This window comes from Haemaphysalis longicornis, unplaced genomic scaffold (genome assembly GCF_048455015.1).
Source record: "Haemaphysalis longicornis isolate Haplotype H1 unplaced genomic scaffold, Haemaphysalis longicornis Haplotype H1 scaffold_3, whole genome shotgun sequence".
NCBI lineage: Eukaryota > Metazoa > Arthropoda > Arachnida > Ixodida > Ixodidae > Haemaphysalis > Haemaphysalis longicornis.
In genome coordinates this window covers 44,812,209-44,839,634 of record NW_027526335.1, presented here as the reverse complement: position 1 = coordinate 44,839,634, position 27,426 = coordinate 44,812,209, and the positions used below count along the sequence as shown (strand labels likewise).

General features: G+C 49.5%; 1 protein-coding gene across 4 annotated transcripts in view; it reads right to left on the bottom strand.

Annotated features, from left to right (window-relative positions):
* The window catches only part of Shrm (shroom), a 495,848-nt gene that overhangs the window by 176,210 nt on the left and 292,212 nt on the right, over positions 1–27,426 (bottom strand). For all 4 annotated transcript variants that reach the window (XM_077703030.1, XM_077703031.1, XM_077703032.1 and 1 more), the window contains one exon: positions 9,473–11,342. In XM_077703030.1, coding sequence (XP_077559156.1) covers positions 9,473–11,342 — 1,870 coding nt within the window. The remainder of the gene's footprint in view (positions 1–9,472; positions 11,343–27,426) is intronic.

Here is a 27,426-nt window from a genome sequence, read left to right as displayed (position 1 = left end):
CTCGAACCGGCGCCCTTTTTCGGGAGGCGCGGCAGCCGAGGAAGAAGGACGGGAGGCGGCCAGGGATGCACGCCGAGATTCCCCTGTGAGCCCGCTGACTTGTTCCCCGATATCGATCATGCTTGGTTTAGCACGTCAGGACGCCAAGAAACCAGGGAAACATGCCGCCCGAGGCGCATCAAAGGCACCGTGCGAGCCGTAATCGCCAAAGAATGAGATCGGGCGAGAGGAAGGCGGACAGAGTAAGTAGCTTCTCACAGGCTAATAATTCTGCTGATAACGTTTATTCCAAACTGACGGTGAGGAGGCGGGCAGGCGAGATCGAACGGGTAGTGCAAGAAAAATTAAATTAGGTTTAACTGCTGCCGTTGAGTAGATAACTCCAGACTAACATACCTTTTTTTTTCACCTGTACTAGTGCCGCATACACACGCATATTTCTTTTTTTTTTCTTGCGCGGAGACAAGCCGTTGCGATTGGAGTAAACAGCCTAACCAGATATATTGCGAATGGTTTTGAACGAGACGCAGATGAACAACCCTAGTACATTTGCCTTGCATTGGTTCGTTAGCCTCTGCATCCCCACTTAGTTCCACACTACCTTAAAAAATTCTGCAGAAATTCAGAGAAGTGTCTACTAATGCGTAACATTCCCATGCTGCTTGTCTTGAGTGTGAGTCTTTTAGAGACAATTGTTTTGGTTTTTCTAAACCTTGTCCGATGAATTATCTCCATTTAAGCTGTTATAACGATTACAGGTGTGACTTTCGCGAAATCTTCATTATTGTGGAAATGCAGGGCGTTATTCCATTTGCCATTTTTTTGTAATTGTATTTTTGTTTTCTAGTTTTCCGAAATTTTGTTCGACCGATTATCTCCATTTACGCTATTATAACGCTTACAGGTGGAACTTTCGCGAAATATGCATTATTGTGGAAATTCAGGGCGTTACACGGCCCAGGCTGTGGGGGTACTCGGCAAAGAATGCTAAACATAAAAATATTTCCTAACTATTTTCCCAAATGTTTGCTAAAATACGTGAAGCCATGTAAAAAGGAAAAGCGCCAGAGCGCGGCACAGCTCAGAGCCAGCCAACGGACTAGCTTCCTGTAAAGCGTGCACCCTTGCACAAAGGGTCTTGATGAGGCAAAGCCCGCCGCCAGAGAGGGGCCGCGCTTCTCCAGACGACCGGCTGATTAGCCCTAGCTGTCAAGCCAAGTGCGCCAATTACAGCGCTACAGGACAAGGTTTTCTTCGCGCCCTCTTTCGACAACCCTGACTGCCAGAGAAAGGACGGAGCTGAGAGAGGAAGAGGTCGCAGCCAGGCAGTCGGCTTCGCGAACGGGCTTCGCCCAGTCGGAGAAATGAAAGTTTAAAGGGGGAAACGAAACACGTCCCGGGGGATGCGCGCAGCCAACCTTGGTGAACGCAAGTCGAGGGTGAACGCCGCAGTAGCGCCCTTCCCTTGGCGGAAAAAGGACTTCGTGATCCGCGTACGCAAAGGCCGCCGTATTTTCCGAGACGAGTGGCACCCGAGTCAAACCTAAAAGCAACGCACGCGCACGCTGGGGGCAATACCTTGGCTCGTATTTTACGTGCTTTTATGGCGAAAGTACTACTAGGCTAGGAAACTGGATTACGACTTTGTTTTTGTGGCGCCCCTTTTTGAGCTGGTGAAATGAAAACGGAAATGACGGACGCTTTGCCAGCACCAACTACGGAATATTTTTTCGCACGAAACTTTTTCGCATGATAAAACGTTTTCTTTTACCAAATTATCCATTTTCTTGAAACACGTTAGGCACTGCTAGGCCGGTTTTATCCGGTTACTAAACAAGTTTTCTGCAGTGTCGATATTGTCTGAACGTGCGCATGTGCCGAACGTACATATGTGGCTAGTAATGTAAGCGTAGATATCCTTAGATATATCGGGTACGTACTTTTCGGTCAATCCCTCATGTGGATATGAGTCATGTGTGTGGTTATGGGTCTGACGCGGCAAATCTCTTCTTTAGACTTTTGAGACGACGATCCCGATTCCCTTTCCATGTTTATTTCATACTTATGGGAGTGGGCGTCGTTTCGAACGAGGCTAGGCGGTAGTGCCTGCAGCAACGCGCACTGCGCAGATTTCACGTCGCACGCTTTGGTAATGGAGGCCACCCAGCCGGCGTGAAATTGCCGGTAAGGCACTGCTTCGCAGCTGAGAGGACGAAGGTTTGGCGCTGGCTGTGGACAGCGTTTTTTTTTTTTTTTTTACTCGATTCAGAAATCTAGTACCACGAGGCTATTGGGGCCTTCGCACTTAAGACTTATTCCAATCAAGGCATGCACTGCATATATTGCAGTTATCGTCGAAAAATGGAAAACCACCAAGACTAACGGACGTCGATAGGGCTGCGGTGAAAACGGCGCTCGCAGACTGAGTTGATGATCCTGTATACCCTCCTAGGCGGAACTCAGTTGCTCGCGCTCACCGCTATACTGAAGTAGTACGCGAGGCTCTCCTGTCTAATGCCGGTGCGGTGGCTAGTAAGAGACGGTGCAGCACTCGTGTATGATAACTCCGGGATGTTAATGGAAGTGTTAAGGTTGAAGCATAGAATATATCCGGGAGAAGAATAGCAAGATAAAAGGACCCCATAAGCTTTCATTATTATATCTCTCAGATCATATTTATGAAAGCCGCCGCCAGGAAAGCGGTGACCATCTTACAGCATAAAAATTGAATTCTCGAAGCAATCATTCCCCGTTTCCTCACAGTATTACGACTCTTAACATTTTTAACGTGGTTTTTGAGCATACATAAAGCTTTCCAGAAGCCACCGTTACAAATGCGCATCAGAACGACATGCCTGCTCTCGGAAAAAAAAAATTCAAGTAACTCGGGAAAGAAGTAGTCACATGGCGACGGTTGCATACAAACGTTTTTCCGAGCCCTGTTTCCCTCAACCGTTGCTATCCCTACGTTTACTCAAACCTCTGCCTTTTATGCAACAGCAGAGCAGACCCACAGCACATGATATGGTCCAATCATGAGCTCCAAAAAATACGACCGACTATAATATCAAGTCCGATATGAATACACTTAAAGGATACAACATTAAGACTATAGAACAATGGGAGACGGTTCTGCTCAGGTATACACTGGAGCCAAGCTCACAGCAGTTTGGATTGCCGAAGCCACCGCGAGGATCCAAGTACAGTCAAACCCGGCTATAACGAACCCGGATAGAGCGAATTATGCTATATATCGAGCAAAATATTTCAGTTACGGAAATACATGGGAAACATATTCCTTATAACGAAGTTCACATCCGATATATCGAACTCTGGGCGCCTAGAATGGCCGCCGAAATGCATGATCTCGGAGCGGCGATTGAGGTGTGGATTGGCTGCGACCACTGAGCAAAAGCCGCGACTGAGACATTGCGCCTCGCACGGAGCGACGTGACGCCCAATACCTTCCGTAACTGTTTCCGACGCGCGAGACTCGCGACGTAACCCGCCCAGTCAGCGAGTCCGGACCAAGACAGCAGCGTCGCTGAACTGTGGGAAGAGCTCAACAACGTTCCCGATGATGTCGCGAGTGAAATCCGTCCGACGCTTATAATGAAGCGCGTTCGGCAGTCGATGGGCTCCGCCAATGCTGCTTAGATTTTTGAGGACGCGGACTCGAACTGGTGCAAACAATGTTTCGTGTAGAGAATGCTATGCTAGTTGAAGCCGCCATGTAAAACGAAATTGAAAACAAAAATCACCGCTTTTTTAAATGCGGAGCATTTCTTAGGCTCGCGATGTCACTCGTCGATGTTGTCGGCGCCGTCCACACGCTCACTGCGCATGCGCGTCGCGTCGAGGCGCAGGTGCGCGTCTCTCCCCCGTACCCTCCTCGCTCTCAACAACAGGTGCGGCGGTGCGGGAGGAGAGCGTGTACCCCGTGCGCTCCGTCGCTCTCAACCACAGCTGCGGCGGTGCGGGGGGAGCGCGTCTGTGCGCGCATGCGTCGTATATACCCGTGCGCTGCGTCGCGCTCAACAGTAACGGCGGCAGGGCGTGTACACGTGATAACGGCGTGGTGGGTGCGTGGAAAGTTCGCGCGTTTGTGTACGGATGTGTGCGCATGCGCGTCTCTCCCCCGTACTCCTCTCCCTCGAACGCCGGCGGTGTGTATATATAAGCGGCGGAGCGCGCGCTCGGAATTCAGTCAAGGGCGTCTTTGCTTGGCTTTCGCTTGACTTGACGCTTTGCTTGACGGCACCAAGCAATAAAGACAGACTTAAACTTTACACTCCTTGCCTTCTCTTCTCCTTCATTCAATAAATAAGAATAATAAAGACGAAATAACAATTAAGCATTCCCAAACCATACCCAATTACGCAACATTCACGCGATACCCCCACCACTCTGCGACGCATTTACTCGAGTTCCCCCCGTGGGAAGATGCGGGCGGGTTTTTTTTTTTTTTTTGCAAGGTTGGCAGTTAAGGCGGAAAGTAGCTTTATTACCTGCAATAATTGGGTTATTTTGGTATGGTAATGGCTACTGTACTGTGTTCGTTTCTGCATACGCGGATTGCGGAGTTGGAAAGGGGGGGGGGGGGCGCTCCCGCGGATTGCGAACTCGTAACAATAAGCTCGTTATAGGCGGGTTCGGCTATATCGAACTATTGGATATATCGCACTAATCGCGGTGCATATTGCAGTTCGCTATAAACGGGTTTGACTGTAGTTCTGGTTGACGGCTGATGGAGGGAGACCGTCCAAGACGTCTACCCTTCAGAACCAATCTCGCGCGTCAAATAAAATCCTCCCTCCTTTCCCTTTCCCCTTTTTCCCTCCCTCTCTTTGTTAACTCTCACTCCAATTTTCTCAAGATTATGCCTCCCAAGCAAGTGCATTTAAATTGGTGTCCCTCGCTTTTGAAGAATTCTTGGCAAAAAGAAGGCGACAGCACGATTTTTCCTTCTAAGCAGTCAATAAACGCACTGGCCTGTTAGTTCAAACAAATGAATGAACGTGCCGCCATTTTACGTTCTTTTCAGCGCGCTGCACAATCGATCGAAATAGCGCACGTGCCGGAACAAAGCCGGAACTGCTCTCACAAAAACGCGCTCGTGTTCCGTTGCGGTTTTTCGTAAAGACCTTGCTATGTCCACGCAAGGAACACACAACTTCTTCCCGCCACGCAAATAGTTCGTGATTTCCTCTCGTAGGGAGACAACCGCCGGACATAAACTAATTCTGCCCAGAGAACCGCGTACGAACTAGCTCGGTATCCATCACTACACTTTTATGTCTCCCTCTTGTTTTTTTTTTTTTTTTTTTTTCCTTCCCTGAGACAAGGTCTGTAGTATTTGCCTTGCAAATTAGAGTTCCAGGTTGATGGCAAGAAAACGGACGAAACAATATGAAATCTGGGTGGACCTCACTCGCGCGTTAGAGAGCGCTGGAGAGACACGCGAGGAGCAATTGGAAGAAAGGAGAATGACCTGAAGAACAAGAAGAGTGTCTTCCACGTAGCTAACGTGAGCGACAAGAGAAAATTGGAGAGGAAAAAAAAAAGCCAGACTACGTTGAGAAAGAAGCCTTTCCTTTCCGAAAGGCGGGAGACAGGTTGAAGGCGGGTAGGGCTCGGGTGTTTCGGCTCAGTTCCGTCTCAATAAATCGGACTTTCTTGGCAGCGTCGAAGCGAACTAGCAGAGCAGCGAGCGCAGAGCCTGGCGGGAGCAGGAGCAAGGCTCGCGCGAGCGTATTTACAACCGGTAATAAAAGCGTGGGTCGCCCCGAGGACGTCCCCCTCCCTTCTTTTACGACCTACCAATAAACATAAATACTTCGCCGAATGCAGCAGTCAGCGTAAGCGCGCAGTATTATGCGGCACACATCCGCAAGTTTCGGTCGGGTACCGGCGGAAAGGGGCGCCGGCTGGAAGCGCCCGCGGGAGCGCCTATTTGCGGAGGAACTAGCGCTCTATGGCAGGATTAGCCTCTGTCGTTCTTGTTCTCTTGCTGTTTTTCTGCCCTGATGTATTACCGGTTTTCTCTTTTGCTTCCCATCGCACTATACGAAGCGAGTCTCGGGATCAACAGAACAGCAATTGCTGTCTGGATCGCAACCGACCCTGTGGGTTGAGCCATGCGGTTCGTGTAGGCCTCGGTTCAGCCCGTGTGCCCCTGTGTACAAACAAAAGAAAAAACATAAACAGCAGAAACTACGGTGCATTTGCTGTACTTCCGGCAGTGTCGTTTACCTAGAGGTCTTGCAGGATTCGTTGTGCGCACTGGGATTCACTAACCTGAACGACCCGCAGGTTGAGCGCAGTGGAAAACACGACATGCGGCCTCTCAAACGCCCATATTATGTTTGAGTTCTGTCAAAAAAAAGTAAGAAATAAAACAGCGACAGGTTGTATTTTTTTTAAAGTACACCCACATTAGTAACGAACATCGCGAGAATCCAGGATGCACAACGTGGTGCTTTTGCAGCATATCGTTATTTTTTGCCACTAGCCAAAGACGGTAACCAAACAAGTATTTAAACTGGATTTGAAGAAGCTTATTATACATTGTACACGAAACAGAATCCGGCACTGAACAGGAGTCAGCTCAAAAATAAAAAAGGCAACAAGCATCGGTAACACTTTTGAACAAAGGAAGGAGCGCTTTAAACATGCGGTTAAGAACTGTTGAGCACAAAATAATAAAAGGAAGGCTTGAAGACGACCAGGGGATCTTCGGAACGTCCACACACTTTCGATGCATTTATGTGACTAACTGCGACGGACAATGGAGCGGAAAGCAGTCTCCCCAGAAGCTGAATTGGTAACGCATCCGACGCCTTGTGCAATGTTTGTGGGATCGGATTCACCCAGGAGGCATAGTTTCCTACATTCTTCGTGTTTCCTAGCAGTGAAAATCCGCATTTTCACACGAAAAAGAGACCAAGTACATAACCTATGCCTTTCTAGGCGTTCTTGCCTACAGGATTTCCTTCCGCAGGTAATTCAAGGAACCCATGTATAATAAACGATGTGCTTAGCGAGGGTGTCGGTTCTGTCGGCATCTAAGCCTTAACAGGGTTCCCGGGCGGACGAGTGGCCTTGACACAAATTACGCTCGAGTCACCACCCGGGAGTTAAAAAGGTCTCGCCGTCTGTACCCGAGGCCACTCATCCCTCGAATAAAATGAGACGGCTCACGCCACTGCCTGCGCCCTTGCACACCGGGAATTACTCCCGTGGTCAATACACAAGGGCCAGCCTCTCAGATCTTCCGCTGTTCCATTACGCTACTAAGATATTGTCCCCACTATCGCAACCTTCACCTTACTATGTATGAACCTCATCCTTGACTAACCACGAAGGAAGCATCCATTTGTCGACAACGTACCTATCTTCGACACCATCACCCCTACTTAAACCCACTCAAAAGCCACCTCTGCCCACCTCCAAATATCACTTGTTACGTAGTGTGGGCTCGCCAACACATCGCATATCCTGCCCCCGAACCGAACCCTTCGCACGAGCAGTGTGAGGGTCTGCTGACCAGCTTTGACCAAACTTACCAGATTTCTCCGGTCCCCCGTGCCAGGGCTGCAGCCAAGGCTCAGGGTTCTTGGACTGAGGCCAACCCACCCCACCGAGCGACGGCTCAGCCATAACCATTTTTTAAAGCAAACGTTAATGGCATCTCTCTCAACCGGAATTGCCCGGGAGGCGCTGGCTACCAACCCTAAGTGTAGATTGCAGTTATTTACGCCAGAGATTCGAGGAAATTTAGCCGGTCCCATACCTCAATTCGCAAAGCATCAAAAGCAAGTCTTGGGTCCGGATACCGCACCGCACGCAGACCTTTCTCCGTTTTTTTTTTTTTTTTTTGCTCACATTTTGTAATAAGTATTTTTGCGTAGAGAAAGGTTAGAATTATATCCCCTAAGCCCGTTTTGGTGTTCTTGACTGAGAGAGAGAGAGAGAGAGAGAGAGAGAGAGAGAGAGAGAGAGAGAGAGAGAGAGAGAGAGAGAGAGAGAGAGAGAGAGAGAGAGAGAGAGAGAGAGAGAGAGAGAGAGAGAGAGAGAGAGAGAGAGAGAGAGAGATAATTGTCTGCGAAAAGCTAGAAGATGCCAGCTAGCTTAGCAATCGGCACAGAGGAAAGCGAATGCCCGTGGGCTGTCCCGTAGGCGTGCTTTTTTTCAAGCGCTGTACTCAAATAGCGTAAGCGCGAAAAGAGATAAGCGGAGTGGATGCAGCCTTTGATAAGTTCTGAGTACGGACGTGGAAAACAGCTAAGAACATAAACAAATGAAAAACACACACAAAAAAATAGATAGGCGCAGACGGAAACTGGAAAGCAAGAACCAAAGCGAGCGTTAACAAATGGAACGACTCTTTTCTCTTGGCTTCGATGGCCACGCGACAAGAAGCGGCCAGGACAACGCCAAAGCCTCCCAAGTAATCAAAATCCGCCTGTGGGGACAGAACAAAGAGGAAATCAACAAGAGCGAACCGCAGCTAAGGCGAGAAAGAGAGGTAGTAAAAGGTATAACCAAAACGAAAAAGGATGGAAACCAAGAGCAGAAGGTCGTTGAGGGCGTTGAGAAGAAGGCGGCGGGAAGTCGTGGGATTCGGCACTGCTGCGTAGGGTCTGATTGGCACTGCCCTCAACAGAGCTCAGTGCATCCCCAGGGAAGGTTGCCCAGAGAGGGAAACGGGAGAGGCGAGAAACAGGGCAAGGACGGGGCCGTGACAGGCTCAGCGGAGGAGATGCCGCGCCGGTCCGTAATTAGGCAGCGCGGGCGCGCGAAGGCAACAAAAAGCCCGTCAGACCCCAGAAGGGAGCTTCTGGCCCAAGCTTAGCCAAGCCCACACGAGGCTCGTGCGTCTCCTTTGCGCTTCTTGCCCCGCTACGAGGCCGAGCCCTGCTTACCAATTCATTGGGCAGACGAGCAAACTCCTCGTGACGGCGGGAACATGAGCTCAAGGGCTGGCGGAAACGAAACGTGGTGCGTGGGATTTCCCTTGGCACATTGGTAGGATTAACGCGTCAGAGACGCACGCCGAGTAAAAAAGAAGCGGCCAGGGAGCCAGTGGGCGAGTCGGAGGTTTCAGTACAGAAGCTCAATGGACGTGTGCAAAGAAAAAGGACTACGTCACGTTAACACTTCTAGCACAGGCCCACAACTTCGAAAGCTGAGCTTTGATTTCATCTAGGTGATGAGCTCTCACAGTGTCATTACAAAATAGCAGCGGTCAGGAAATGTCAGTGTCATGCTTATTTTTGTTTAAGGAGTCCACGCTAAGATAGGAAGCAAAATATGGAAAATTACGCCTGTGATCACGGACCAGTCACAACGCACAAAAGAAAAGCCCGTTGGGATGTGCTGAAGGTTCTTTTTTTTCCATCAGGATAACTTCGCGTGGCAAGAAAGCGAAAGTGCAGCACTCTAGGTCCAACCGGACGGAAAGAAAGCTCACCTGGGCAACCTTCTGGTCAGACTCGGCGGCAGCTACCGGCTCGGGTGGTGCTACAAAGCTTGGCGCCTTGCTGACGGAGAAAGAAAGCTCGCTGCTGGCAGGTCCCTTGGAAGATTCCTTGGGCAGAGCTACTGATAGCTGTTTCTTGAGAGAAGGCAGATCAGCTGATGACCTGCAGTTCATAGACGGAGTCCGGCTCACCGACACACCATCGCAAGATCGCCTGCTGGACGCCTCCGTGAGGGACTTGCACGTCGCCGCTACGGAGGGTCCCCACGGCGCCTTGGGCGCCACGCTGAGCTGCTGCGCGAGGTCGGGCACCGACCAGCTCCGCGGGCTCTTCCAGGACACCATAGACTTTTCTTTCGTTTCATGTGACCGCACTGCCGACACTGAATTCACCGTGGTAGTGAGCGACGATGGAGACTGGCTCGTCGCCGAAGCCTCCGATACCGCCACCGACCATTTTGTCGCAGAAGGAACACGGGGGAGCGTCCTGTTGTTTCTATTGCTCGTGGTGCTGCTGTTGTGTTTCGAGTCTTGTGAGGTCTGGCGCTTGTAGAACGACAGCACGGCCTGCTTCTGTATGGCCTTGAGCTCTGGATCAGAGACCCGATGCTTCTTCTCCGGATCGAGGAAGAGCAACCGCGGTGGCTCCTTACGGCTGGACTGCGCGATCATCGAGCAAGGGGGATCGAAGGCTGCCTTCAGCTGCGCCACACGCGACGATGATTCGCTGGGGCGGCTGGGGGGCTGCTGGGGCTTCCGCTGAGCCTCGCTGGGCGCGTAGTAAAGCACGCTCTCCGACTCGTGTCGCTTGGGCTGCAGGACGCGGGCGCTGCGCGCGACAGCCGCCTGGCTCGGGGAGACGAGCCTTTGGCTCCCGTCGGCCAAACTTCCGTCGCACGAGGACTGTGGAGAGAGGCGGCCGCTGTCCGGCAGCGTCGAGTGGCCGCTGTCGAAGAGGGACGAGCCGTTGGACGCGGAGAAGGCGCTCAGGTCGCTGTACGAGCCGTGCCACTTGAGAGTGTCCTGGCTCGAGCCGCCGCTAGAGCCGAGCGAGTCACAGGCCGACTCGCTCAGCGGAGCTTCGCTGGTCAGCGGCCAGCCGTCCCTCTCGCCTTCCCGGTACAGCCGCTGTAGGAACGGCGCTTCGCTCCACCGCTGGTATTGCCTCAGGAACTCGTCGTACTTGCTCAAATAGGCGTCGGCGCTGCACTCGGAAAGTTTGGAAAGGTCGGACGAGAGGGACACGTCGTTAGCGCGCGAAATGTCTCCGCATTCGTCGGCAGCAGGTATGGGGGCTGCCTTCTTGGCGCCGGGCTCGCAAGCGCGCTCCAGGACGGGTTGCAACTGTTGCGTGGAGATCTTGAAGCTCTTTTTGGGCCTCGCGTATCCTTGGGCTTTCTCCTTGGGGTAGTCCGTCTCCTGGGTCCAGGACCTCGACCGGCAAGTTGTCGAGGTGGCAGGCCCAGATGACGTTACTGGCCATGACGGGTATTTCTCGTGAGAGGTCGCCACCATGGGCTTCCTCTCTTTTAGAGGCGGCGGAGGTGGTGGCGGCACCCTGGTATCATCGTCGGCGACACTGGATTGAGCCCGATCGCCCCAACTAGGCCTCGTGGGCTGCAGCACAACCGGTGAAAAGTCCAGGCCGCTCTGACTGGCCAACGCGCTGTACACGGTGCCCTTCTTGAAGCGTCGCGTCACCATGTCGTCATCTTCAGCACTGCCCGACGTTTGAAGCACTACCGGTGGCGACCTCAGCGACCCGCTAGCCGTGAAGCACGTCCTGGAGTCCTCATCGCTGGCCTCGCGGCAAGAGTCTCTGGCGCCAGCACCAGGACTGCCTTGCCCTGCTGCCCGGGACCTGCGAGCAGGCAAGATTCAGAGTGAGACAACGCATCTCATTCGGCACGCGAAGACACGTTAACGAACACAAGAAAATATGAGTGAGGAACGAACTGCAAGAGCAATGGGAGTTGCTCGCGACGCCTACGTTGTGGGTTCTGCGGCAGCAAGTAGGAAAATTAATGAATCAAACACTTCCGAAGCGGAGTTACTCAGTGGCTCCTTGGCCGCAGCCGGTACCTCTGCAGTGCTTTTAAATGTCAGTCCACGTCCCCAGCAGCAAAACACCAGAAGGATCGGAGCATTTGCAACAAGAGATAAAGAAGGCAGTTTCTTGAAGAGCGGTAGTTGACAGTGTGTGATTGGGTAAAAAAAAAAGACGATAATGTAAAGACTGGTGGCGAAGTAAGTCTCTTTTCCACTCGGTGATTTGTGAGAAGCCCGCGTCCTGCAGTGTACTTAAATAGGCTGTTGGTGGTGGTGACGATGTATTTTTGAAGATAGATTTGATGAGCTACAAAAACCCTCCGTTGCAGCTTGCACTAGTGGTGCAAGGATGAAGAAACAGCAGAGCTGGCGGCAACTTTCCCGTTGTTGGAGAAGCGGCTGTTGCCCCTCACATGGATTTCCGAACTTGCCGCTGGAAGCTCTCCAAGACTGGCAGAGGCCTGGATCGCTTTGTACACAGGCTTTCGCATCTCTCCCAAAGTGGACCACACGCTAGAACCCGTGACAATCGGCTTCGTAAACTGGGCTATGTAGCGCGAACTCGGCGTCTGCGCGCTCCACTTCAGGCGCGAACGCACGCGAACTGGCGAGAACAGCACGCGAGAGATCACGCTACGAGCGCTGGGCAGAGTGTTCTCGAAGGTCGAGCTGGCCGATGCCCAGGCGCTCCTGACGAGGCGCGCGCTCACGTGCACTGGGCATTTTTTGTATTTTTTTGCGAGCTCACGTGGCGCAAGGCTGAACGACGCCGGGCGCTCCTCACGAGGCGCTCGCTCACGTGCGCTCGGGTGGGCTGAGTTTTCTGGTAACGCTGACGGCGGAACTAAATGCTTACGCAGCTCTGCTCTTAAAAATTTGACAGGGGATGGCAAAGGGTCCGTATTCTGGTTTGCAACGAGGCTTCTCCCATGGCACGCATTCCCCACCAGTAAACATTAAGCCACATAGAGACCTGCCCCGATATTCTTAATTCCCTCTCCACTCGAGCCTCCAGCTGAAGAGATCATTGAAGACGATGTTCGCATGTGTCACCACTCAGCCGAATCGGGGAAACACATGCAGTAGAGGAAAGACTCAGAATACGGCTACTACTACGACATGCGACTACATACCCATTCAACAAGGAAGGCGTGAAAAAGGACGGTCAGGGAGGTCACCTATACGTAATGTTGGCGACACGATGCATGGGAAGGAAGGACACAAAAATTTTTTTGAAGTAGTAAAATAACGATAACACAATGATACCAAAAGAACCGAAAGAATAAAATCTAATTATGCCCCTTGACTTTGACCTCGCAATGCTCCCTGATGGAACAATGTATTGGCGTGGAGCGCGAACAAAAGGCTAGCCGGCTACACAAAACCCCTCCCAGGTTCACGTTTGAGGCGTACCCGGACATGTGCGTTTTATCTTAAACGGCATTAAAAGATATTCAGACCATTTCAATCAATCTCGAGCAAAATGAGCCAAGAGTGTCAATATGAACCCTGCGCATGTTCCTGAACGAACACGGACCCAGAACATCACCGTCGAACGACAAAAGGGGGCTAGTTCCTTTTTTTTCTTTTTTCCGCCTTTGAAAATAACGAAGAAAAGTGGATACACGAGAGAAGCGGCATGCAGCGATCATCTTAATTAGACGGCGTGCATTGATTTGCGAGATGCGATGCAGAGGACTCCTTTGTTTTCGTGGGACGACAAAGAAGCCTTTGTCGTAGCCGGCATTCTCCCGGCTTTCGAATCGATTATCATAATTGTAAAATCAATAACTGGCATTAAACGAGGCGACCCCTTTCGGTAGTGTTTCAGTTTACCTCGCTTTGTGCCCTGTTTATCCGTTCGTTACCTTTTCACTGCGTACTTCCGAAAGGAGGGAAGACCGCGTTAATCGCCCTGGACAAAAAAGAGCAACGTTGAAGGCCTGTAACAGTCGCGTCTTAGAAAACAGTGTAGGGGGAAAATACGCTAGTTACGAGAGATACACAAGCTAGAATGGGGGGTAATAGGGGAAACTGGCGCAACGTTTGACGGCAGGGAGAAAGGGCTGAAAGGGGAACGAAAAGTCATTAGAGATCGACCAGAAAGTAAAGTCAAACCATGTCAACTGCTGACACAGATCCTAAAAAAAGCATTTAAAACACAGGGTTCCCGCGTCCACCCGGGTGCAGCCAGTGGCAAGGTTATCCAAAATTACGCAATTTCATCCTCGCTACTACAAGCTCCCACGGTCAGGCTACAAATACTTGGCAAAAGTTCGAGATTAGGGTTTCGAAGGAACGGCTGCCGTATCGCGCGCGTTTACGGGAATCCCTGCTGTGTCACTAGCATCGACGTCGTACCGGAGCGCGCCCACTAATTGGCAACATCTCCCAAGCGGTAGCGGTCGAGATCTGAGAGCCCAAAGTGGCGTGCGAGCGCGAAGACGAAAAGAACAAAAGAACGCGACCGTCCGGCTTCGACCACGAAGCGAAGGCGAAAAAGTCCATCAATTAGGTAAACGACGCTTTCGGAAAAGAGGGCCCCGAAAACCGCACCGTCAGGAACACAATAGAGCCCGCTCGGGCCCAACAGGCCCTAACGACCTCGGCATTGGCTGCCTGGAAAGATGGCTTTCCGGAGAAGACCCCGCTGCGCCAGCCGTTTTTTTCGCGCCGGGCTTCATTCACCCTATACAGCCAGTCAAGGCCTCACGAGATGGACGCCGGGAGCTCGTTTGGCCGAGGTGTCCGCACTTCAGAGGAAAAAAAAAATATATGCATTGTGCTCGTTGATAGCTTTTGCCACTATGCAGCCGATTTGGGAAGTGAGCTGGCAGAGATATAGAGGCGGAGGCGAAGAGATGGTGGCGGCCAGGAGGAGAAGAGCACAAGTAGGCCACGGGACGTTGCGCAATTATCCCAGCATTTTGCCTAACAAGAAGAGGAAAGCAACACGCGCGCTATGCTAAAATGTGTTTTAACACGAGAGTGTTTATTCCGAGATTCACGAAGATTTCACTTACGTCATATCCGTCACGGAAGTGACGCGTGTACAACGAAGCAAGCGGCCCGTAAAGGGTGCACCTCTGCACACAGGGTCTTCTTGCGGGGAAGCAACCTTCAGTACTAAAGAGTACGTTATACTTCGGGTTGTTCGTTTTCGGGTTTTATATTTTAACACGAAATTGTTTTATGCCGGTATCCACCAAGATTTCACTGGCGTAATATCCGTCACGGAAATGATGCCGGTACACCTTTGCAGAAGCGACCCGCCAGCAGGACGTCGCTTGCCAAGCACACCCGCAAGACAGCCTCCGACCCGCAAATCATGCTCAGCTGCAGATTTTGTTGGATATTTCACTTTCGTGTTTTACCGATTCCTATGACAGAGGAATCAACCACAGTTTTTTTTCTCCCTCCGCTTAGTGTCGTCTTATATACACGTACTAATATATACTGGGCTTAGAGTAACGGATGGTCAGTTAGGATCACCTTAGGATATTCAAAGTTGCTTGTACCAAACCTCTTCATCCTCCTTCTCCCCATCCATCACCATCATCATCATAATAATCATCATCACCAATCTGCTGATGTCCAGAGTGCGACGATGCAGCTTCCTCCGCCCTCTGCACTGTTTTATTGATGTTTTGTCGTAGCTTGTACCTTTAGAGTCATCTAATCAAATTTTGTTTCTTCTACAGTAGAACAGCATTGATGCATTCTCGGTACATACGATTTCCCGGTTAGTACGCTCTGAATTGTGAACACTTAAAATTCCCAGTAGTACCTTCCTTTCCGGGTAGTACGTTTTCCTGGATAGTATGTTTCTCCCTCGCGTTTTTTTGAACGTATCAACAAGGTTCTACTGTATTTCATTGCGTCTATTTTCAATCTTTCTTTCTTTCGTTTCTCTCTCTCTCTCCCTCTCTTCCTGCTGTCCGCACGACCTCCCACATTAACCCGCATCCCTGCAGTAATCCCCATTGGGCGTAGCAAGACCTTTTCTTCCTCTTCCCTCGCCATCTCTTTTATCCCCTGTACCCCATTCCCCCAGTGCAGGGTAGCAAACCTGACTCTACACCTGGTTAACCTCCCGGCCTTTCCGTGCTTTCTTCATTCCTCCCTCTCTCCGCATACACAGCTTGCCTCTATAGTTCACATTAAAGAGCTTTCTCTTTTTCTCGCCTCCATTGTAGCTACAGCGCAAAAAAGAAACCGGCGACGCCTCATACTCCAGATAAGAACCCTTTAGCCATTCAGTCACCGCAAACATCGTTGTCCTCCAAGCTTCTCACGTTTGTATACCGTCATTATTGCAAACTTCCGCGACTTATACATTGCATCCAAAGTTTGATCGGTGCTAGTCGATGTTGCGTCATTTTAATGTCTCGCGCTTAGCGTTAGAAGATTAGACAGTGAAGTTGCTTACTTTACCCGAGAAATCGAAAGCATATTTCACGCAAAGCGTCTTAGAAAGCATTTTGCGGAGGCAAAGAAAGAACGAAAAGAAGCCAGGCCTTGCGTCACTGAGCGAACGAGTTTCTTTATGCGATCGAGGAGGGTGGTAAACGGAGAAACGCCGGCGCATGAAACAAGGACTCTCATAGTGACGATACGCGAGCCATTTTAGAAACAGTACACAGACAGGCGCCATCAATCGCGCTAGAAGGGTTGCGTCAGTTATTCAGAAACGCTATGCGCTGTTCAGTATCCACCCGTGTGTAAGTCGGTGTTTAGAATAGGAAGAAATTTTTCTCTGAACCACTAGCCGATAAGACGTTTCACGAGGCATACACTGGAGCAAAAGAACCACTTGGAGAAAATAAAAACAAAAGTTTTTTTTTTACGCTGTAATTTAAGTGAGGGAAACGAGACGCCGATAGAGGCAGAAAATGAAAAAAAGAGGCTGCTCCGAAAGTTGATTGAGGGATATGTGTACATGCTCAAACGCGTGAAGATTGTCCGCCGCAATTGATCATCTACACATTCGCCTGAACTAAAAATCATGCGCCCCTCCATCCTCGACGACGATGACTAAACGCGAAGCTTTCTCTTGAGGGATTCCGTGGTTGTCCTCTGGGTTTGGGCTTCGACTCGCAGTCGGTTTGGGCTTTGACTTTGACTTTGACTTTGACGCGCACGCAGTTTCGATCACAGCGCCTTTGGATTTGACCCTTCGTCATTTGATTTCGCACGAAGGAAGCTTCGCGTTCAACTATCGTCGTCATTAGAATGAGGGGTGCATGATTCTTCTGTTTCATTGTGCACATCCAATGTGTGTTCCGCCAGGTGTTAAAACATTTTTCTTTAAATTACACACTGGCACGCTCCCTGTTAAAACTTGGATGAAAGATCGGGGTCTGTTTATAGCTTGGTCGACAGACTGTCGGCTCTGTACTCGACCAGAGACAATTGATCACTGCTTTGTAAACTGCAGAGATGCTGTCTTTTTCTGGGACATTCTACAGCGAACGCTCAAAAAAGACATGAATATTACGCCTTTCTCTATCCGATTTTTGCCATTTGACTATCCTGGTGAGCCACCTTATGACATGTTCGTGTTGATTGGTTTGTACAGTCTGTGGCGATGCCGCTTATGTGATAGGCATGCTGAACCACCAAGATCAACTAAGTCTTATTTCCGAGAAACTGTGGCATTTGTACATAGTGTGTATAGTTCGCTTGACCAACCACCTGACTGGTTCCCTCTTTTGAACGCTTGTGTGTGTTTGCCTGAATTTTGATGTATATTTGCTTCTCATAACTTCAGGGTATTCTTTTGTTTGCTTGTATTCGTCGTACTGCAACGTCTGAGCGTATTTTCCCATGTAATAAAGAAAAAAAAGTGCCGGGTTGGCGCCATCGAATAGACGTCGGCTTCATAACGCGAGGGACCCAGGTTCGATTCCCACCACGGGAAGCATTTTTTTTTCATTTCACCCACAATCATCATCATCGTCAATGAAAGATTGCTGCCCTTCGGTGCGCTTTCGACGCGACATACATCATGAGTAAGACATAAAAATCTTCACTTTAAAACAGTGTGTGAGACACGAGAATTAAAGTACGAATACGGTTTTTCTCCTATTCCCCGCGGTTTTGTGGGACACTTGCCGTACATGAGCAATATGTCTTTAAAATAGAAGTGTTAAGGCGTGAGTAACGCTTGCATTTCTACTTTCATAAACAGCTTGCGCAACGAAAGTGCATCCATATTAATGCGATAGTAATGAATAGCCCATTGTGCAACAATGTCGGCTTCGCCGTTGCTCGCCATTGTCTGTAGCAGGAGGCACACGGCTCTTGAAAATGATCCCAGTAAGTAGCTGACATTGCTGGAAAGCTAGGTGCAAAGCAAATTTTTATTACAATGTCATAGCTACGCCTTTTCTCTCGTTATACGACCTCGTAGATCCGACAAAAGGTAACAGTCTCGCGCCTGTATACCGCACGACCACGCTGACGAGCAAGAAATCGGCAGAGGGCCACACCATCAACATAATCAATGTGGCTTAATGCTCGCGGAGCCCGTCATCCCAACCCGTTCTGTGTACATCTGCCTAACTCGATAATTCCGCACCGGCGCACAGAATGGACGCGGAGGAATTCGTTTCCCGACAGGGTGTAGCCGGTGCGGTCGTCCGGGAGAGGACAGAGCCTGCATTATGTACGGAGAAGAAGCAAGCTGGACGATTATGAATAATATATCCATCCAGCACCGTGTTCTTTTCCATCGCCACTCGGAGCTGTGTGAGCGCGCTCACGTTACGCAGTCGATTACGGTGATCATCCTGCATGAATATACCAAGTGTATTCCCTTCGGACGTCATGGGCATAGAATCGTTGATGGGTGAGCTTTAGCTTTCCGGCGGCGGATAGACAGGGCAAAAAAAGAATAACTTGCGCCCTTTGGCAAGGCATTGGCAAGAATATTGAATACGATTCCGAATGATGAGCATACTGATGACACATCACCATTTCTAATAAGAAAAACTATCGTGATCCCGCTTCCCGAAGATGGAGACGTCTCACAATACGCTACTGTCGACTCATCTCCCACTCGGAACCCTCGATGTATCAGTTATGGACAGTCCGCGGGCAGTCCTAGGATTACCCTCGGAGTGGGGCTCCTTAAGGAATACGCGGGAAATTTGAATGCCAGACTGCGTCCATGTATATAGTCCGAGATTGACAACCGAACAAGGCAAGTGTGACGTATACGTCGAGCAGCCTCGGAACCATGCTTTACTTAGGGCTACATCTGTGAAAGGCGCGGTGACCCACAAGGGCAATTTTTTTCAGCCTACATCGACTGTGGGTTCGGTACGCGAGGTCGATGGGTATGATGCTACACTGGCGTAGACGGTAAAAAATAGACCTTCTGTTACGAGGAGCTGCATGGTGATCGTACATTTCGCTCCTGTTGTCAGTGAGAAGCAGCTCGTGGGGATGGTAGGGGGCGCCATGACGTCCGGCCTGCGTTTGTATACGGTCAAATTACTGCTCGGAGCAGACGTACACTACAATCTATTTCGAACCTCACTCGCTTCTTTTCACTGGCTCGCTGAGTGACTGAACATAATGGAACTCTTCGATTTAGAATCTCAGGCTCATCACGGACTCCCGGAGGAGCAGTTCGGCATTCATTTGTCCTTTGTATCCCTATGGTGTGGAGAATTGTCGCACTACCCACGGGCTATCCGCGGTGAGTCCGAGACTGCAAATCGAAGAGCACCAATGGAAGCACTGAAACGCGAATAGGCCAACTAAAGCGTTGGCAGCAAGGAGGGGAGAAACATGAGGTTGTGAACTCGGTGTGCCGTTTTCAGGCGCTGAAACTAGGGCCATACCTTCGGATATTGGAATCGCCCATTCACAGTTTTCAAATGCTATTTGTCCTTTCCACCCCGTGCTTTTTCGCCCAATCATGTCCGGGGCTCAAACGCCCGCAGGTGGTGTATGTCAAGCCTTTCCTTGCCCATTTTAGTACCAACCTGCTGCTTATTCCCACTTTTGATACTGAGTCTACGATGGTGAGTGTTGAATCGTATGATATTTTCGTTACAAATTCTTAATTCTTACCTGGAAGACTCTGGCCGTTTGAATGGCTAACCAGGGGAATTTCCGTCACACGTTGATCTGTTGACACGGATATTCCTCTTCGAAGCAGAAAAGATGATATCGGAACGTTTTTATCTGCGCTCGGTTTCCGATTTTCCCGACACCTTCCCGATTCGCAATGGGCCTTTGGTAAATGCTGTTAATGCAGTAGCTTACGTGACTTCCTGTAGGTTTCGGTGTAGGTATACTGGCTAGGTATAGTTGGCTTTACAGCTCCCTGCGGACGCTAAAACTGGCTGTCGCAACATAGAGCCCTTCCCATACAATGGAAGTAGGGCTTTGCTTATTTTGAGCTTTGTGAGGTCACAGTGACCACGTTTCACGACGCAGGGTACAATTTAAATTTCTACCTATATAGTGATCGCCTAACCTCTTCCTCCCTGAGCTTCTTTTGTCACGAAGGAAAAGAGGGGCGGCACTTATCATTTTCCGGTCTTTTGCCAACAGTTCTCGCTGCGTAGGCGATATCTAGATGCTCCCCTTCAACGTCTGGGTCTTCACTTATCGACACCTGATTCCTCATCATTGGGGTCCTCGGGGCTTGGTTTTCGTCGCGGATATGCTCGTCGCGCCCTACAATCTTTCATTTCCTAATGGTGTCGCTTACTTTGTTGGTGAAACGCAACTAGATGTTCTATTTTACCGAGAGACAAATTTAAACAAATTATTATTAAGGTTCGCGTTATATATTTTTACATCGGCATATTTATCTCAAAAGTTTTATACCCCATTCCCCGAAACCATTTCCTTCCTTTTCGTACCGTATACTTTATATCTTATCCGATTTGCAGTACCGAATATATTTGATATTGGTCAATCCTCCTGAGCGAGTAAGCGCAAGTTCTTTTCGTGGCATTACTGCAGATTGAACGCATTGTGAACCCACACCAATAAAGGGTAAGGCTACAGAAGAGGCCAAAAGTTAACGAGATGGCTTCCTTGCATGACGTTTGAGGCCCACGACTACGGAGGCGTACACTGATGAATTAAAGGTATTAATAAAAAAAAGAATGCCAAACTATAGTAGTATGAGACATTCAATAACTGCGCTGCAGAAAGGCTCGCTGCTCAAGGAATCTGCTGTAAAACAATGTGGCGGAAAAAAAAAAGGCGAATGGGAGCTGTCTTCGACAAGTGTGCTTGCCCAACGAAAAAAGGACACACATCCTTGGCCTTCTTGGCCCCGTTAGCACTCTAGCCGACGGAGCGAACTCAATACCGAAAGCGAGTGGTCCATTTCGCAATTCAGCACGCACGCACCCGGTGATGGGACGCAAGCGTCATACCACCCTCGAGCCCAAGTAAAGTGTCGCAATAGCAGGGCACCACACCGACCGCCCCGTATTTCCGGCCGGCTGATCAAAGCTGCCGATTGAGATGAACGCAAACCGCGGTCGACCTTGCGCAATTCCTCTCCGCGCCATGTATCAATTTCGAAAAAAAGCGGCCGCAAGGACGTCACTTTGATCCCTCCGGTAATGGATTCGGGCCATGTGTAAGTTGGACCTGTGGTTGCTCGCATTTGAGAAACTGCCCACCACGGTGGCTTGGTGACTGAGGCGTGCTCTACGAAGCCGAGGCGCAGCGCCTATATCCAGCCACAGCGGGTGTTCTCCCGGTGAAGGCGTAAATGTAAAAGTGCCCGTGTGTACTAAGCCTGAGCGTGGTTCAAAATAATTCGCTTCCCGGGTGTTGCCGCGCACACCCGCACATTCTCAGATGAGACGAACCATGGTAGATGAGACGCGATCTATTTATACTGTGTACATGGCGGCCATCAGAGAGTCCGTACAAGCTGCGCGTCTCGCAGAGCTTTGTCGTCATCGGAGGCCGTGACTACAGAGCTACGCACCACTGCCCTCTTCATCGTCGTCTCGTGGCAATATAAGGGAGTACCTTGAGCTTCACCATTCGACGACTAGGCTCTGGATAACAACTACTTAAGCTGTATAAGTAACGTGTCGACAGAGAAAGCATTTACATCTCCAATCAAGAAAAAAAATTTGGGGAGAGACTACGTGACATGGAGGAGGAAAAATGGGCCGCGAGAGTGTTTAGGTATTTGTATATGAGGAGCATGGACATGCGGTGGAGACGGAGGACCAGACAGCTGGCCAGGCGGTACGGAAATTCGGTAGGGAAGGTGAGGTATACACAACAGTTAAAAAGCAGGTAAAAGCAAGCAGAGATGACGAATCGGGTACAGAGAATGAAAGTGAAAATAACCCTGGAGACTTATAGAACACAGAAGTTAGAAGTCAGGAAGGAAGGTTTCTATGGCAATACGCGAGGCAGTGCATTGCTCTTTTGAGCACTGGCGGTGTGTCTGAGAAGACGGGCATACACGGCTAACTACAGGCAACAGGACGAAACGTGTGTATGCTGCGGCAGGGATCGGGAAACCGTAGGGCATATTGTCATAGACTGCACAGAGATACGACCGCGGCGGGACGATGGGGAGGCGACGTTGGCGGAGGTTTTGGGATTTGGTGTAAGGGTGAGACTCAACTTCAGGGCCATAGAGGGGACGAAGAGGCGGCTGGAGTGGTGGTGGAAGAAAAGTAGGGAAGAGAGTGGGACGTGGGAGGAGTAATATACCGGATTTTTAGAACAGAAAGGGGGGCGGGGGGAGCAGTAGGGCCAATAAGTAGAATAACACAGGCAAGTCGGTTGCTGACAACCGACGTCCCGCAACAAAGGGAGGGCTTTTAATAATCCTTATACTAATAATAATAATAATAATAATAATAATAATAATAATAATAATAATAAAAATAATAATAATAATCGGTCGCGAACTCACAATAACGCTTACGGACGTGCTCGGTTAGCATTACGAGTCGCTTGAACGCAGCTGCTTTCCCACTGACGCGCAAATGTTTAGTGCTAGAACAAAGGCCGCAGGCTCACACGTCCCTTTGTCAAGGCCAACAGAGGAGTGCGTGAAAAGGCAGCGAGAGGCTGAGCGCACTGCAAGCCCTTCGGCTGACCTTTAGTGCGCCAAAGCGGCGCCGCGTGTGCCATTTCACCGGCGGCGTCCTCTTTGGGTCTCCCGTAGCGAACATCGCGTGCGGGCTCGAGCGAAAGCGAAATACGCAACAAAAAAAAAAAAAAACGAAAAGAAAAACGAAAGGTTCGACGGTAGCAGCGGCAGCGTCGGCGGTGGCGGAGCTCTCGCTTTTCGCCGCAAAACGTCCGAAGCCACAACGGAGCAGCCGTCCTGTTTACCAACCTAGGATTGATCGGCACGGCTACAGAAACACAGCTATGGCGCAGGGAAAAGAACTCCCTTACGGCGACCGCCGCAGAATCAGCTGCTTCAATCCCCTCCCCCCACTTTTCTCTTCTCAAATTTTGATCCTGCATCTATCGTGTCCGCTTTCTTTTTCAACTAATTATTTTCATTCATTGCCCTCTCCAGATAGGCCGTCCCCACCCGTCCCGTGTCTCCTCCATGTAGACGCCAGAGACGCTACCGAGATAAATTTCAGGGCCTCGACGTAGCAATAGCGAGCGTTGCGGCTGCCGCCCTGAGCGCGCGTTTTCTGCTTTCTACTCGGTAACCCTTTCCCTTTCTCCAATCACCCATTTCGCCTTTACGTCCACCAAGAGGAGAGCGAAGGGATGAAAGAAGAAAGGACGTACGGGAGGAGAGCACACATTTATTGCTTCTCTTTGTATACGGGCGCGTGTGCGTGCAGTAGTCCACATCTGATGCGGGGTCTCGTCTCCTATTTACCCTTTCTCGGAGAGCAGGTTTTGATAGGCTTTGGCGGGCACGGTTTTTTTTTCTTTCTTTATATGGCTGGGCCCTATGTATCCCGCTAATACATCTACTCTCCCGGTTTTCCCCCGAGTCACGTCAGTGAGCTGCTGGCTCTCTTTATCTTTCTTCCTTTCGGAAACGTCACTACTTCCTTCCTTTGCTGTCATTACGTCCCTTTCGCTGCCTCTTCCAAAATCCACAGCGACCCACGTGTACGCAGAGTAGCCATTATCTCTCTCTTTTTACCTCCCTCGCCATGTTTAGTGCAGCACGTAGCAAAGTACAGCCATAAAATAAGCACAGAGAGGAATAGTCAGAAATAAAGGACCGGAGGGGTACCCGTTCGTGGAAACGGGGATACATAAATGTCAGATCCAGGGAAAACTCGGCTTCGTACTTTCCGAATGGTTTGTTCGCTTCTTTCTTCGAACGCACAGCGGGCGGAGTGCGGTGCGCTTATCGAACCACTTTTCGAGAGAGAGAGAGAGAGAAAAAAAAAAACCTTTTCATGCCCGATCAATCAAGGCGCGTGGGTTTCAGTTATTCGACTTGTGCAATGCCCTGATTGCGCAATGCCCCGAAGGTTGGCTAAAACACATCCACTGCGGTCGGACAGAATACCGGTGATCACTTACGACGACTTTTCCCCCGACCTCCATTTAACTGGTTAGCGTTAGACCCTGCAGGATTCCTTCAAATTTATGGCTAACGTAAGCTGTGTATAAAAAAAAAGAAAGCATAAAATACAAACGCAATAGAGCTGTGAGTTGGTTATATAACCAAGGGAAAATCTTTTATCATCCAATGCTAGTTAAACACCATGAAAAAGATGGTTATTACTGATTGACGCAATTAAGGCGGAAAGGATTTTTCCTTCATGAAATGTGCTTTGTATAAAGCAATTATCAAATTATTAGGTGTGAAGTTTCAAAACGTACTCTTTGAGTGTGATTAATGGGATATGGATGATATGACGGGCAGTGCAATAAGGAATTGCCGCGTTGCTCTGCGCATGTCCTGGGGTTGCGTAGAAACAGAGGCGAGCGCTCTTTATTTTAACACGAAAGTGTTTTATTCCCGGATACACAGATTTCACTGACGTCCTATCCGTCCCGGAAGTGACATCAGTACAACGAAGCAAGCGGCCTGTAAAGGGTGCACTTCTGCAGACAGGGTCTTCCTGCGGGGAAGCAACCTTTAGCACTAAAGAGTGCGTAATACTTCTGGTTGTTCGTTTTCAGGTTTTATATTTTAACACGAAATTATTTTATGCCGGTGTACACCAAGACTTGAGTGACGTCATATCCGTCAAGGAAATGACGCCGGTACACCTTTGCAGAAGCGACCCGCCAGCAGGACGTCACTCACCAAGCACACCCACAAAACAGCCGCCGACCCGCAAATTTTGCTCCGCTGTAGGTTTCGCTGCACAATTTCACTTTCGTGTTTTAGAGATTCCTATAGCAAAAAAATCAGCCATAGTTTTTTTTTTTGCTATTATTTCGGAGGCCTAGTGCGTGCTTGTTAGCGTATTTTCATGACCACCTTTCGGTCACAACACCGCCACCGTCTTTTCTCTTAACGAAACGTCTCCGCCTTAAAAAGAGTTGCAGCCCCCTGGCTGCTCGAAACATTTGTTGTGTAATTGACTACCAGAGGCGTGATGTTATATCAGCTTCTAACACAAGACAAAAGTATTCCTCTCAGCGCATCATGGCTTCCTGGAATGAGGAAGAACTGCAATGATCGTTTTTTTTTATTAAACGTGTATTCCTCCTCTCAGCGCCCACACGGCTTCGGTGTTTAGAGATCTTTGTTTAGAGACGCATAAAAAATTCCCAAAATGGACACTTAACGTTTATATAAAAGCGAAGGATTTCCCCATTATGCAATTTCTCGGAATCGGCGCCATATTTGCCTTGCGCATTTCTCTGGTTTCCGTTTTTATCGATGTTAGGCTACAAAAAGGTGGAACGGGATTACGCATCTCTCGCGCGGCGAAGACGGTCTTCCCCTTCCGTACTTTTGCAGTTATACAACCAAATTGCCTTCTGACGAGCGGCGTGCGCATTGTCATCTCAAAATACGATGTCCCTTTTATGTTCCTCTACAAGACATGCGGGCCAAATTTTCCGCCCAGTGAAAAAAATTAAAATAAGAGAGAGAGAGAGAGAGAGAGAGAGAGAAGAGAGAGAGAGAGAGAGAGAGAGAGAGAGAGAGAGAGAGAGAGAGAGAGAGAGAGAGAGAGAGAGAGAGAGAGAGAGAGAGAGAGAGAGAGAGAGAGAGAGAGAGAGAGAGAGAGAGAGAGAGCGATCGTGCAGCGCTTTTTATGTAAATCGCCCGCGCCTGCCTGGTGCAAGCCTCCTGAGAAGCCGCTCTACAGAGAACTTGTTTCAAGCGACCGAACGAGAAAAACGATCGAGATGAGCGCGAGGCAGTTCTTTTTTATAGTCATCGTATTTTCATTTACTTATGAATTCATTTCTCGAATGTCAGGGCCTTTGGAAGCATTGCAACAGGAGCTCAGAGAAGAGTTTCCCAGTACCGACGAGAGGCCCGGTGAATTAAGAGGGGCAAGTGGGAAGAAGTTTTCGGAAAAGGTCCAAGGTAAAGTCTGGAATGAACGAGCCAGAAATGCACATTTCCGATTTCAATGAGCGACCCCGTTTCGCGAAGAAATAGATTTCTGTCCGCAGAGCAGGCGATTCGGAAAAATCTCCGGGATTATCTGAACATTTGAGATGGAACGAAAATACACGAAGTTGGAAAAGAAGACGTATACGTTAGGATTCAACGGGATGAGGACGCAACCCAGCAATACGGTGTCATTAAAAGCGATAGGAAACTTATAGAGACTAAGCAGATTTTCACGTGCTTTGTGTTTTTCGACCGCAGGAGAAACAAGATACCTGGAACGCATTCGTGGCTCAGGTGTTCACTGGTCGCCTTTGTTTTTGTTTTTCTTGAATGATTGGCGGTTTCAAAGCCGCAGCTGGCTATAGAGTACCAACAAATTATGGTTAAATGATACGTAGGCGATGAGTGTGATGCTATGCTTGCTCCCAGATTTGCCGCACTAACAAAAAGAAAAGACCACGACCACTGGAAGACAGTTGCACAACTGAAAGTTTAATTTCGCGCTGAATTGCATCTATGAATTCTATTTATTTTTCCTGTAGCACCTACACAGGAAAAGCAGATTAATTAAGAAGCACCTCCAGGCTGGTCATTACAGTCAAACCCGGCTATAACGAACCCGGATAGAGCGAATTATGCTATATATCGAACAAAAATAATTCAGTTACGGAAATACATGGGAAACATAATCCTTATAACGAAGTTAACATCCGATATATCGAACTCTGGGTGCCTAGAATGGCCGCCGAAATGCATGATCTCGGAGCGGCGATTGAGATGTGGATTGGTCGCGACCACGAAGCAAGAGCCGCGACTGAGACATTGCGCCTCGCACGGAGCGACGTGACGCCCAATACTTTCCGTAACTGTTTCTGACGCGCGGGACTCGCCGCGGAACCCGCCCTGTCAGCGAGTCCGGACCAAGACAGCAGCATCGGTCAACTGTGGGAAGAGCTCGCCAGCGTTCCTGATGATGTCGCGAGTGAAATCCATCCGACGCTTATAATGAAGCGCTTTCGGCAGTCGATGTGCTCCGCCAATGCTTCTTCGATTTTTGAGGACGCGGACTCGAGCTGGTGCAAACAATGTTTCATGTAGAGAATGCTATGCTAGTTGAAGCCGCCAAAACGAAAGAGAAAACAAAAATAACCGCTTTTTTTTTTTTTGCAACGTGGGCAGTTAAGGCGTAAAGTAGCTTTATTACTTGCAATAAATGGATTATTTTGGTATGGTAATGGCTACTGTACTGTGTTCGTTTCTGCATACGCGGATGGCGGAGTTGGCGAGGGGAAGGGGGGGGCTCCCGCGGATTGCGAACTCGTAACAATAAGCTCGTTATAGGCGGGTTCGGCTATATCGAACTAATCGTGGT